A 13,066-nucleotide genomic window follows, 5' to 3' on the forward strand; every position below is an offset into this window, starting at 1 on the left:
CTGCACGGACCACCAACCCCCCCGCCTGGGATGTAACCTGGAAATGATCTCTGAGGAACCTCCGGCGGGGGCAGTGATGACGTCGCTGCTCCTGCTGGGGGATCCCTCCGGCGACTGACCGGCTGAAGAGGCTAGAAGAGATGAACACAGTATTAGGTGAGTATAATTTTTTTTTTTTTTTTTTTTGTAGCAATGCAGGGGGGCATATTAACTATATGCGGGACACTGCAGGGGGTCATTATAACTATATGGGGGACATTATTACTATATGGGGAACATTATTACTATATGGGGGACATTGCAGGGGACAATATAACTATATGGGGGACATTGCAGGGGGACAATATAACTATATGGGGGACAATGCAGGGATACATTATTAGTATACGGTGTGAAGGGGGAGTTGGGGAGGCTGGTTGAGTGGGGGCTGGGTGAGGGGTGGAAAGAGAGGGATGCTTTTACTTTTGGGGGGGGGGGGGCGTTGTGGCATTTTGCACTGGGATTTAATTATATATATATATATATATATATATATATATATATATATATATATATATATATATATAATATTTATTTATTTATTTTATAGTCCGGCCCTCCGACGGTCTTAGGGACAGTGAACTGGCCCCCTGTGTTAAAAGTTTGGGGACCCCTGATATATACAGTGAAACCTGGATTGCGAGCATAATTTGTTACAGAAACCTGCTTGTAATCCAAATCACTCGTACATCAAAGCAAATTAATAAAGAAGACTGTATTAGTAAAGAAGGGGTTAATGAGTTAACTCTCTCCCCCCCCCCCCCCCCCCCCCCACACACACAACTCCCAATAGTGGTGACGTGTGTGTGGCGGTGGGAGATGTCCGGACGAGGCCCTAGAAAATTGACTGCTTGGGTTACGTCTGTGCACACAGGATCTGGGCTGCAGGTCCATGGCTATGGGCAGAATGGAGGCCCAATAATTTCCATGGCCCCATACACACATCTGTACGTGCTATGGATGTGTGTTGCGGTCGGTTCTGTGTTGCAAAAAATACTGGTGAGCCATAATACGTTTGCATTGCAGGTTCCCTATGTTGAATGCAGAGGTCCATGCCCTCTCGCAGAGGCCGTGGACAGCTGCAGATGCACATTCGTGGTCCTGCCTGTGTCTGTAGCTGCTGGCGGGACATTGAGTGTGTGAAGGAGTCCTTAGGGGGAGTTCATAGCTGTTACTTTGGATATCATTGGCTATTTCAGGCCTACTGGTGTCCTGGCAATTGATGACCAAGTTGAAATTGTCCTTGAGGATATGGTGTCGGGGTCATTTGTTTAAACTTTTGACATCAATGATCATCCAGACCTCTGAAAAGTTTAGGTTGGTGTTTCAATCCCCGACATGGTGCAGCGATCTTTGTCCCAAGGACAGCGCTCTGCGGTTGTGCACTACATTGCCCAGTATTCTCTCCTGAAACAGATCTGAAAACCCAGGCCATGCCTAATCTACAAGGATTCCACTGCCCGGACCTGGAACTTCACTTTTATGGACCAATATGAGACCTTTGTTTTTCTTCTGTTTTTAGTGATTCGTTGTCCGGTAATGCAAGAATGCCAGGTCTGTGACTTTTTGGATGAATCATTGCTGGTTGTTGAGGGATCTCCAGACAACATAGAGGCGCATTAGCCATCAGTCATAGGGAATTATGGAAATAGCTGTGGGTGGATTCTCTCGGTTAATGATGGGATTATATTTTTTAAGGCTGTAAATGTCATAACAAGTTAGGAAGGTGTGTGTGTGTTTTGTTTTTTTTTTGAATGAGGTTTAGCACTGCCTCCCTTCAGCAGTCTATGGTTGCACTGACAAGCATCTAGTTTGGGTGTCATGTAGGTACCTATACCTGACTCTTTACTGCCCGGCCGCTGGGTCTGTGTGACCCACTGTTATGTCTATGTGATCAGTTTTCTGAATAATAGACACTTGTATTTGTCGACTCTGTTTGCTTTTCGTATTTACATGGGAGCCGCACCAGTCGCTGAAGTTCAAACCCGAGGGAAGCTCCACCTGCTGCTCGCATTGGCTCTGTAGTCTGTCAATAGATACAGCGTCTCTCTAATCTATCATTATAATATTATTTTTTTTATTTTCATGCCTGCTTGTGTTGTGTGGACACGATAAACATGCTGCTGAGACAGATCTGTGACTCATGGTGGGTTTATGGTTATTTATGGTCATGAATAATAAAGTATTGTGTTTCTATGCTGGGCAGCCATAGATAGTCACACAGATCATAAGTGAATTCCATGAACTATTATCCTGCTTGTTGACCTTAGCAGAAAGCACACGTGGATGGACATTGGGGCTAGCCCTAAATAAATAGGTTTTATGGAAAAGAAAAATCCCCATAGACTTTTAGATCAGCATTGGATTTGAGACAAGGGCTCATGCTTTGTTGGCGTTGTTCTGCCTCTTATCTCACGTTTTATGAGGTTATGGGGTAATCGTCACACAGGTTGGGCAGGAATGTGGTCTTTATGTGTGATAAATAAAGCCGCTTGCTTGTAAATACAAATCCGCCTGATGGTGAAAATCACGCAAGCTGCCTCCTCCAGTGCTGAACTGCTAAGTTAAGGGGAATGTGCTGATGGGAAAATTGCCTATTGTTTAATGGGGTATCCCCTCTCCAGAGGATGAAGATACCAAGATGGTCTGTGATGATCCCTAGAATGGGGGGAAATTTGAGTGCCTCATGCTAAGTTCGGCAATGTTCCGACACCCCATAGAGAATGAATAGAGCACTGGCCGTGCATAGAGCATGCCATTCAATTGGGGGTCGATTTTCCTCCATTCTTGGGATCTTTGGGAGTCCCAGTGGTTGGACATCCTGATCAACTGTAGATAGGGGATAACGTTTAGATAGTTTAAATCAAGCTCTAACAGCCCTACCAGTTTGTATTGTATTTTTTTACTTAATCCGGCAACTCTTTTTAAGTTGGAACAAAGGTGAATGTATTGATAAGGAGGAGTACCAACTAGAGATGAGTGAAGCATTACGATTCGTACGAAGCAGCCCGCTCAACTTTTGAATGCTGATTTCGTGGACGAGGTAGAGACAGCCAAGGACCACTTGGAAAACATGGATACAGCCATAGCCAGTCCTTGGCTGTTGGGCCGTCTCCATCTTCCCCATGGAGCACCCAGACATTGCGCTTCAAAAGTTGAGCAGATTACTTTGTACAATATGTAACTTAGCACGCTTTGCTCATCTCTAGTGCCAACATAATATGGGACATTAGGTGTGGAAGCTGCTTAGACAAAGAAAAGTCTTTTGTTATATAAATTGCTGCCATTCCTACCAGTCTCGCCCTTTTCTTAATACTACAGTAAACCATGCTGGACGTGTAGTAACGTCAGCCATGTGGTTCAACACAAGTCGTGTGCAGACACCGGCATTGGCTACAAGAAACGGCCAGCTAAGGATTAGGGCCACCATCTAGATAATCCACGTACATTGAAATTCATTATGATATTGGCATAAAGAAGGCTCCACATGGGTTCCCCGGGCACAATTCCTAATTAAAAGAACATCTGCCTCCGTAGAACAATGCGGCTGTCATTCCTCATACACGTCTCCACAACAATGCCGTGCGGTAGTTTTTGGCAGCGGTATTGTCTGGGTCAATTGTAGTTTGCAAACACCAAGTATTACATCCCTTTAAAGTGATGTTTAACCCATTATGTGCCTGGGTAGGTAGTGACCTATACTACAGAGTGAATAATTTTTTGTCCAAAGTATTCCACTGCTGGTACCTCCGTCAATAAGCAATAATCTATTGGGGAATGTGGCAGATTATTCCGGATCTCCACGGTGCCACCACAGGAGAAAATGACGTTACACACTGCCCTTAGTAAATGGGTTTTCTTTTTAATGGAGGACAGGACTGGTCCTCCAGAGTCAGAGAGGCTCTTTTTTTACCACTCTCTGCTACTTTTAAGAGAAGAAAATCCTCAACAGTAGACTCCAGTTGTTTGGGGGGCAGGAGGGGGGGGGGGGGGAGCGTAAGTCCTGATCGTTGTTAGTGAGTGGAACCTTTTTGATCTGGTTTGATCTGTTTAGCTTTTCTGCAGCACCAAAAATTACAGTGTGTATTATAACCTTAGTGTATTAGAAACCTTAAATGCAGGGCAGTTTCTAGGTAAAATTTGACTACAGGTGAATCTTGATAAAAGCGCCACAACCCCCCCCCGGTTGTTTATTTGGGTCGTTGCTAGAAAGAACCAGTGTGTGTACTACAGCAGTGTTTCAGTGACCCACAGGTGACGTCTTTTTTGATCTGAGGCGTCCCTTTCCTCTCCATCTGGCCCAGACCTCCATGATGATTTCTTGCAGCTACAATTTGTCTCTTCTAAACCTGCCAGACAGACATCTTAGGCTCCGCACTTATCCAGCAACTTCCACTTTTTTGTGTCACGTGCAGTAAAGTCAGTAGCTATGTGGGTTTCCCCCTGTATATAGGATTCCCTGCTGTGTCCTCCATATAGTAATAATGTGCCTGCTGTACCCACCATAGTAAGTTCCCCTCCTGCCTGCAATTAACCTGACTGGCATCCACACACAATCCCTCCTGACCCCGGCTCCACACACTATTCCCCCCCCTGACCCCGGCTCCACACACTATTTCCCCCCCCCTGACCCTGGCTCCACACACTATTTCCCCCCCCCCCCGACCCCGGCTCCACACACTATTTCCCCCCCCCCCGACCCCGGCTCCACTCACTATTTCCCCCCCCCCCCCCCTGACCCCGGCTCCACACACAATCCCTCCTGACCCCGGCTCCACACACTATTCCCCCCCCCTGACCCCGGCTCCACACACTATTTCCCCCCCCCCCCTGACCCCGGCTCCACACACTATTTCCCCCCCCCCCCTGACCCCGGCTCCACACACTATTTCCCCCCCCCCCTGACCCCGGCTCCACACACTATTTCCCCCCCCTCCTCCACACAAACATACATATACACTTCCCCACATGATCATACACTGGCTGCCTTCTCACCTTGACCTGTGAGATGAGTGCTGCAGTGGTAGTAGCAGCAGCCACACCTACTGCCCACTTGACATTCCGACGTGTTCTTCCAATCGAATCAACGCAGGGCGGGAACGTGGAGCTGCTGCGGCCGGCCGTGGTGCACGCAGCCAATCAATACGGCCGCCACGGCCGGCTGCAAGCAGCCCCACGCTCCCGCTCTGCGCTGATTCGATTGGGCGGGCAGAGGGGAGGCTGGGGCAAGTCTTGGACGCTCATATGAGCGCGATCATGGTGGGCGGGGCAGCTGCGGATGCGCTCAGATGGGCGCAGATGGGGGGAGCGGGCGGCTGAGTGACGGTCTGGGGGCGCGTGGTGAGCTATTCAACCCAGGCTGTGTGAGGTCCTGGGGGTGCCACCAGCGCCCCCTAACTGTCGGCGCCCCATGCCGTCGCCCTGTGCAAGAAACGGCCCTGCTTAAATGCTATAGAAATGCTGTGCAATAAGGGCATTTTACACAGTCCGATTATCAGCCAGGAACATTGCTAGAAAAGTAAAAATAATCACTTTAGGACAGGGAAAATGCTGATCCTTTATTTAGAGCAGGCTTCAAAATTTCTCATCATTGGCCACACATTCTGTGTGAACACGGGATGTAAGGCCGGTTATGATAAAGACAAACTGACAGCAGTGATATATACTGTATCTGTGCTGTCCGTTTGCAGATCACACAGGAGTTGCATACTTACCTAGTGTGCTGCTGTGATCCAGCTTCCTCTTCACTGGCTCTCCTATTGAGCTGCTGTCTTCAGGCCCCCGCCTCCTCCAGAATGATTGACGGCCAGAGGAGACGGGTCTGAGACAGCGACTGGATGGGAGAGACAGAGAAGAGGTAAGTATGCAACTGCTCTGTGATCTGCAAACTGACAGCACAGATATGTTTATCAGTGCTGTCCATTTCGATGGCTGCATGAATGATACATGGATTGTTTGTTCAGCTTAGTCACCAGATTTCTCGTGCCATTTAAAGGCACCGCAAACAAGTGACAGCCTGTACTTGTTCGGTCGATAAATCTTTTGCCTAAAAGGACCCTTGCAAGGTCTGAATGAAGAACACTGCGGCTGATAACAGGGAACAATAGAACTGATTAAGCTTCCCGGCCAGTAGAGATAATGTAGACTTCAGCTCTGGTGTCCAGGTTGAGCAGGAGCATCTATGGGGATTTGGGAGTCTGCTTCTTTGTCACTGATCGTGGTTACATTTCCTCATTTTCAGCTTCCATGATTATTCCTGACCAGACAGTTCTGCGTCTCCTGGAACAACAAGGACGTCGGAAGAGTCGAACAGAAGGGGTCATGTGGAACTGGATGAACAGAAACGCTCGGCTGAAGGACCTGCTGTTCATCCTCGGGAAGCTGAGTTATTTGCGGGCCCTCAGCATTTTTGAACAATGTGAGTCCATCCAATCGGTTATTTATTTTTTCAGATTTGTGTTTTTTTTTTCTCCCATTGAAATAAAAATGTATTCTTTTTTTATTTTGACAAGTCGATTGAACCCAGCACAGTTAGATGACTCTCTAAGGGGTCCTGACTCCCCCCATCAGATGTCAAACATGTGGGATTCCTACACTTTTGTTCTCTCATGCTGGAGCTTAACCCTTCTCTCTCCATAGTCAGCACGCAAACGTTCCGCTGTGTGTGTGGAGGGGGGTCAGATCAGGAGAGGTGACTGTCAGCTGGTAAAGTCAATGTTTGTTCCGACAAAAACTATTGAAACCCACTTTTTAAATGTTTTTTTTTTACATTTTTTTTTCATGTTCTTTATGAGAAATCCGTGAATAACTTGGTCAGGGAATCACATAAAACCTCCTGCTTTGGAAAAATGTCACAAAAACGTCAGAAAACAAAAAAAGCATAAAATAAAACACTGAGTAAGTTAAATAAAATCCATAAAAACTGTATGAAGGAGGCCTTAGGCTATGTTCTAGGGCAAATATAAGCAGCCAGTGTTAACAAGTTGAGTTTTCAGCTTTAGCTACAAGCGTCATAAGACTGACATCACAGGTAGTACTTTGCTCAGTATGAGGTTTTGTGTGTGTGTTTTAGACCCACTCGTTGTTTTGGTTAATAGCACTAACCAAATGCAATGTGTGAACCCATCCCTATTGTTAGAGGCCACACTGTTTTGCAGCTGAAACTACTTGAATGACTTGTATGTCGGTGTGGTTTCGGCACCTTGGTTACATTTCATCCACAATGATGATGAGATAGGCGAGTTGGTGTGATTTCCTTGGGACCCCCTCCCCCCACACCCTTACTACTTTCGGTGCAGCCTGTCTCATTTTCTAGGAAACAGGGATTGGACTGGTCGGACCCTTTCTGATGATTCTCTCTTGTCTCCAGTATATGTAACAGCCATTGGTCATCACTACTATAGAGACTGGTTACTTGGCAGAGAATTATCCTGTCTATGACCAGATTCAGAAGCTTTCAGTACCTGGTGTCAGACATCATTGTTGCTGGGCCATTTACACTATCTCCTATTGCCCTCCAGTGCCTTCTCCACCCGTGCCTTAATATTACGTCTCTCCCATCAGCAGCGGGAGCCGTTCCATTAATAAGACGCGGCACTGCGGGGAGCTCCTGCTCTTGCTCGGTTTCTATCATTACACATACGTTCTATTGCAGCCCGCTGCTCGGAAGCTGCTGCTGTCTGCTAGTGAATTTTTTTTTTAGGGAACAGCAGGGGGCTTTAGATTCCCATAGCTTTGCATTTTATTCATGGCACTACTTGCTTGGTACTACTGCTGAAACAAGCAATCGTGAGGCTATATATATATGGCAATTGATAGTTATGCAGTTCCCTAAAAAGCCGTTTGTGTTGATCTGCTGAAACCCCTCCGCTTTGCTTTCAGTGATATAAATTATAGGCGTGAAGCAAGGACTGTACAGACATCACTAACTATGTCCATGCAGACCTTGCTGTATGATAATTGAGCTGTGTAATGGGCTCGGTAGGTGAGTGCAAATCGATTTTCACTTGCAGTGTAATGTTGGGCTGTGTAAAGGGGGGGTGCAGTACTAGCTGACCACGAATAAGGGGTGTAGAATTGGCTGACCACAAGTAAGGGGGCATTTACACATTCTGTGCAATGTCCATAAATACAGACAATGTGCTAGGGAACGGACTTTGGAGTTCCTGGCATCATAATTCATTATGGTGCTGGGAGCCCCGAAACTGTTTAAATCTTTGCGCTACTGTGTGCGTGGCTGTATCAGTACAGTAGCGCATAATTTACAAGCAAATATTTGTACAGGTAGTACAAGTATTTATCGGCGCATTTATCCTGATGTGGCAGTCCTTTTGCCTGGTTCCCACGCTTGGACACATAATGATACCCCTTCCCCTCGGTGACTGGCCAGACTTGATTCTGATGCAGGCACGTCAGAGGGGAGGAGATAACATTACGCTGCGGGGCACCAGGCCCCCCTTCAGTGCATAGAGCAGGGGCCAATGCACAGGAAGAAAACGTCAAAGAGCGTGGGAACCAGGGGGCGTTTTGAAAAAAGGATTCCGCCATCAGAATCACTGCACCTGCACCGACAGCGCAACGTAAAAAAAAAATAATAATAATAATGGCTGTACCCGATGGTGCATTAGCTTTAAATTGTTTCAGAACTTGATGTAGTGAGTTCCGAATTCTGGTGCGTAGCACAACGTCCATGCACGGACCATAATTGCGGAACGTGTGAATGCACCCTAAGGGGTACAGTGTTGGCTGACCACGAGGCTGCCTGAACGCACATCCCTTGTTGTCACTTTCTACCAGACGTGTCTACCACAACAGTTCAGTGATCCCTACTGTGTATGGGGCTCCGGAGCAGATGGATGATCACTGCTCCTCTTATGAACAAGGGCAGAAAAGCCTTCGGTATTTATGGCAGTATGGTGGGACCCTAATTCTTGGGACCTGAACCCAATTGAGCAATTGGTATTGGGCGTTTGCCAAGCAGTGGATACAACACACGGTCATAAGCAAGTTAATCCGTCCCCATTCAGACCGTTTCACCCTTGGTCTGAATTTGCAGTACTTAGTGTAGATACTTGAGACCCATCTATCAATCCATAATAAAGTTACATTAGAGATACCAGCTAAGGCCGTGCGGCTCTCTCATTACAGCGCTGCTCATATATGTACAGTTCCGCTGCTCCCAGCAGCATATCCGAGATGTTGCCGTGCGGAGGACAGACTCCGGTACAGGACTTCCACCTCTGTGTTCCGTGCAGAACACTGGACGTGTGAATGCGGCATAAGAGTCATGTTAACCTAAAATGTGCCTGTTTGGTTTTTTTTGTTTTGCTGTAGGCAGCTATATGGCCTCTGCTGTAAGGTTATTAATTTAAATTATTTTTTTTAACTCCATAGGGCGGCTGGAATACGACTCACAGTTGGCAGCCGCTCAGAGCACTCACCCAGCCAAGGAACCTTCTCTTCCCACACATACCTGGCCGTGCCCAGAGAACAGCCACTTGGAAAAGAAAAAGACGCCTACAGCACCTTCCTCTGGTACTTTAAAGCACCTCTGCCACTCTGTGTTGCCTGTTGCTCTAATACATTTCTAGGAGGGATAACAGAGGATCAACAGAGCAAAGGGGGGGAGGGGGGGCTATATTAAAGGGAATCTAACCTGCTGATCTGTCCTTATAAAGCTATAAGGAGTTTAATTTTTTTTAAATTTTTGTATCCAGTCTTCCCTTTTTTAAAATTTTTATACCACTGGGCAACTCACCCAACAATTGTTTTTTTTTTTGTTTTTTTTTTAGGGGACCCACTACCTCTTCCTGGCCTTCCTCCTCCACACATGATGACTGGCAGCAGCAGTTCTCCATCCAAATTGTCAAGTTCTGACAGCAGCAGGGATAGCACTACAAGTAGTACTCATTCTTCAGTTCAGGTAAGTCCAAATTTTCAACCATATTACATACCTTACATAACCGCACGCTGTACAGGCATAGGAAGGTTTCTGTCAGTCCTATGCGCAGCCAAGGATGGTGAAGGTGAAGGAAAATGTATCCTGCAGGAATTATTGTTTTGGTCCAGTTCATCAGAATTAAAAAATTAATTGCCCTTAATTTGTGTCTACAGCTCCTAAACAGACATGTGTCTCTATGGTAACAGACTACAAACAAAGCCATTGTAGTCTGATCCTGCATTCACACTCTGTTCCACCAGTCTCCTACTTTTTGATTATCTAAATGTGAGTTTATAAGAATGATGAAAGACTGTATGACTGCAGGATCAGACCACACAGTATTTGTTTGTAGTCTGTTGTCGTGGAAACATAAAGGTATTTTATCTTAATAGAAATTATCAAAATTAGACCATAGAAATCATCATATCGGGTATAATATAGCTTCACGTACATGATACGAACATGCAATGAAGAAAACCCCTCCACAGTCATCACCACATTAAATACTGCCCTGGCGATAATAAAACCGGTCAAAGTAATTACAAAACGTCATTTAATCCTGTTCAAGAAATGAATACGCTGTAGTTTGCCGTAATCAAGGCCTCCATTCTCTGTGGTCACAATATCAGAAGATCTAGTAAAGCAAACACCCAAAACTTTTTTTTTTTTTTAATTTATGCATTTTATTTACTGCCTCCTTTATTGTTTGTGCAGCTCTTTTTGCTTCATACGTGTTAGATTATTTTAAGTTGTTTTTTTTTTGTTAGACTTTGGTTAGTCGCTCCCCTCCCGGCAGGCGTTCTGTGTGCAGTTAAGCTGTTCATTGCTTAGGATTGTCTATTTTCATGTTATATTTGCTTCTTTTTTTTTTTTTTTACAGCGCCACTTTTCTCTATTGGCTGTGCCTGGTATTGCACCTCAATCCCATTAACTGGAATCTGATTGAGTATCAATATTACATCTAGCCCATGGACAAGAGGCTGTGCTGGAAACACATAAAAAGCTACTGATTTATAAAGTGATGGTGTATTCTAGTTATGTGCTCTCCATCCATAAGATGCCAGTACTTGCCAGAGAAGAGGCTGTGACAATGGCCTCTCCACAGCTCTTTTCATAGTGCACCCAACCTGCAGATAGCAATCGCAATTTTTTTTTTTTTTTGCATTTTAGGCACATAAAACGAGGTGCCCTGATAATATGAAAGGACGATCAGGTTACACAGATAATGGGCAGCCATAGAACGTTTAGTTCTTACTCATTTCTTGTTTCTGCTTTCAGGAATCTCCTGATGACAGTCGTCTGGTTGAACCCTCTAAGCATTTATTATGGGACTTCCAAGAAGTGATCCAGGGTACAAAAAACTTTTGCAGGTCCTTTCTTATCGGAGAGGGTGGATTTGGCTGTGTATATAAAGCGGTCATCCGGAACACCGCGTATGCAATCAAGCGGCTGAAGCAGGTATGCCGCCCTGGGCTGTGTACAATGGTTACCTTGTGTAGAATGATTCTTCTCCAGACAATGCTTTATGTATGCCATAAAAGCCTAGATAAAGTCTGGATAACTTCTGAAGATGGATGAATGGCTTAAATTGATTCAAAATACCCAAAGGAATTTGGGATCTTAAATTTTTTTTTTTTTTGGGGGGGGGGATTTGATTTTTCTCTAAAATCAAACTATCCCCAGTAAATGCATACTGCCAGAAGCAGACGGTTTAGTGATTATTTACTTTATAATAAAATTGTTCAGAGTACGGTATTAGTAGGTGTACTCACAGCCCTTACTGATGACAACTCCCTGTGTACCTCATAGAGCTAATATCAGACTCCTCTCATCCATGCTGAGCTGTCCTGCTTTGTGGTGAGTCTGTCCTTAAGATGGCTGACATGGAGGAACATATGACCATGCCCCGCCTCCAGTATCTTCTATAGGCATATCCATTATGCATATGGCTCAGTGATGGACACTGAGTGGCGGGGCATGATCACATGCTCTTCTGTGTCAGCCATCTTATGGACAGACCTGCCACAGAGCAAGATGGCACAGCCTGGAGGAGGGGAGTCTGATTTTAGCTCTATGAGGTACACAGGAAGCTGCTGTCATTATATTCAAAGAGTACACTTACTAATACTGGACAGTGGACACTGAACTATTTTACTGTAAAGTGTTTAATGTCACCCGGCGTCCGCAAATATTTCCTATATAGCTGCGGTCATATTAGGAAAATTAAACTTCCTATGTTTACCTTTCTGCGCTCCCCTGGTGTGCTGCTGGCGGTGTCTCCAGTGTCCCCCACTGACTGTAGATTCTTCACTTCTGAGATGGACTTGTCTCGATTTGACCGCCTGCTCAGCCAATCACAAGCCATGGTGCTGTCCCATCTCAATCAGTGATTGGCTGTCACTGCCAAGATGAGTCACTCTAGGAAGTGAAGTGTCTGCAGTCACTGGGGGAAGGACACCGGGGGAGCATGGAGAGGTATATAACTCCTATAGAGTTGCGGTCATATAGAAAATTTTCTAAGGTTATGTTCACACACTGTATATTTTTGTAAAACCACGGCCGTGATTTATACGGAAATATAAGTCCATTTCTGCCTAGGAATCCCGGCCTAGGCGTATACACACAGTATACGCTCCGGACGGGATCTATCGCGTAGCCACAAACAACTGACATGTCAATTTTCTGCGTCCGCTATTCGTTGAATAGTGGCTGCAGAACGCCATGTCAGTGCACACATAGTGTGCTGTGGGGAGTTCTGATGTGGGCGCGCACGGATGCGCCCACATCAGAACACAGTGGCCGAAAAGATCATCCGAAAAGATCTTTTCAGAGACCGGCCGGGTCACAGAACGGTTGGTCTCTTACAGCATCTGCACATGGCCTAACACTGGTTGGTCCCTTTTAACGCATCAGCCATTGTCTGCAGTGTAAGCACCATCAGCGGTCTACAATCTAAGTGTGAGCACTATAGGTGGTCAGTCCACAGTCAGGTGTGAGCACTATAGGTGGTCAGTCCACAGTCAGGTGTAAGCACTGTGGGTGGTCAGTCCACAGTCAGGTGTGAGCACTATAGGTGGTCAGTCCACA

The 13,066-nt window shown here is 45.8% G+C and overlaps 1 protein-coding gene across 1 annotated transcript in view; it reads left to right on the forward strand.

Moving 5' to 3' along the window:
- IRAK1 (interleukin 1 receptor associated kinase 1) overlaps positions 1 to 13,066 on the forward strand; it is a 44,292-nt gene that overhangs the window by 18,268 nt on the left and 12,958 nt on the right. The window contains exons 2-5 of the mRNA XM_069985827.1: positions 6,281 to 6,457; positions 9,433 to 9,573; positions 9,831 to 9,961; positions 11,258 to 11,437. Of these exons, the coding sequence (XP_069841928.1) occupies positions 6,281 to 6,457; positions 9,433 to 9,573; positions 9,831 to 9,961; positions 11,258 to 11,437 (629 nt within the window). The remainder of the gene's footprint in view (positions 1 to 6,280; positions 6,458 to 9,432; positions 9,574 to 9,830; positions 9,962 to 11,257; positions 11,438 to 13,066) is intronic.

This window comes from Dendropsophus ebraccatus, chromosome 10 (genome assembly GCF_027789765.1).
Source record: "Dendropsophus ebraccatus isolate aDenEbr1 chromosome 10, aDenEbr1.pat, whole genome shotgun sequence".
Lineage (NCBI taxonomy): Eukaryota > Metazoa > Chordata > Amphibia > Anura > Hylidae > Dendropsophus > Dendropsophus ebraccatus.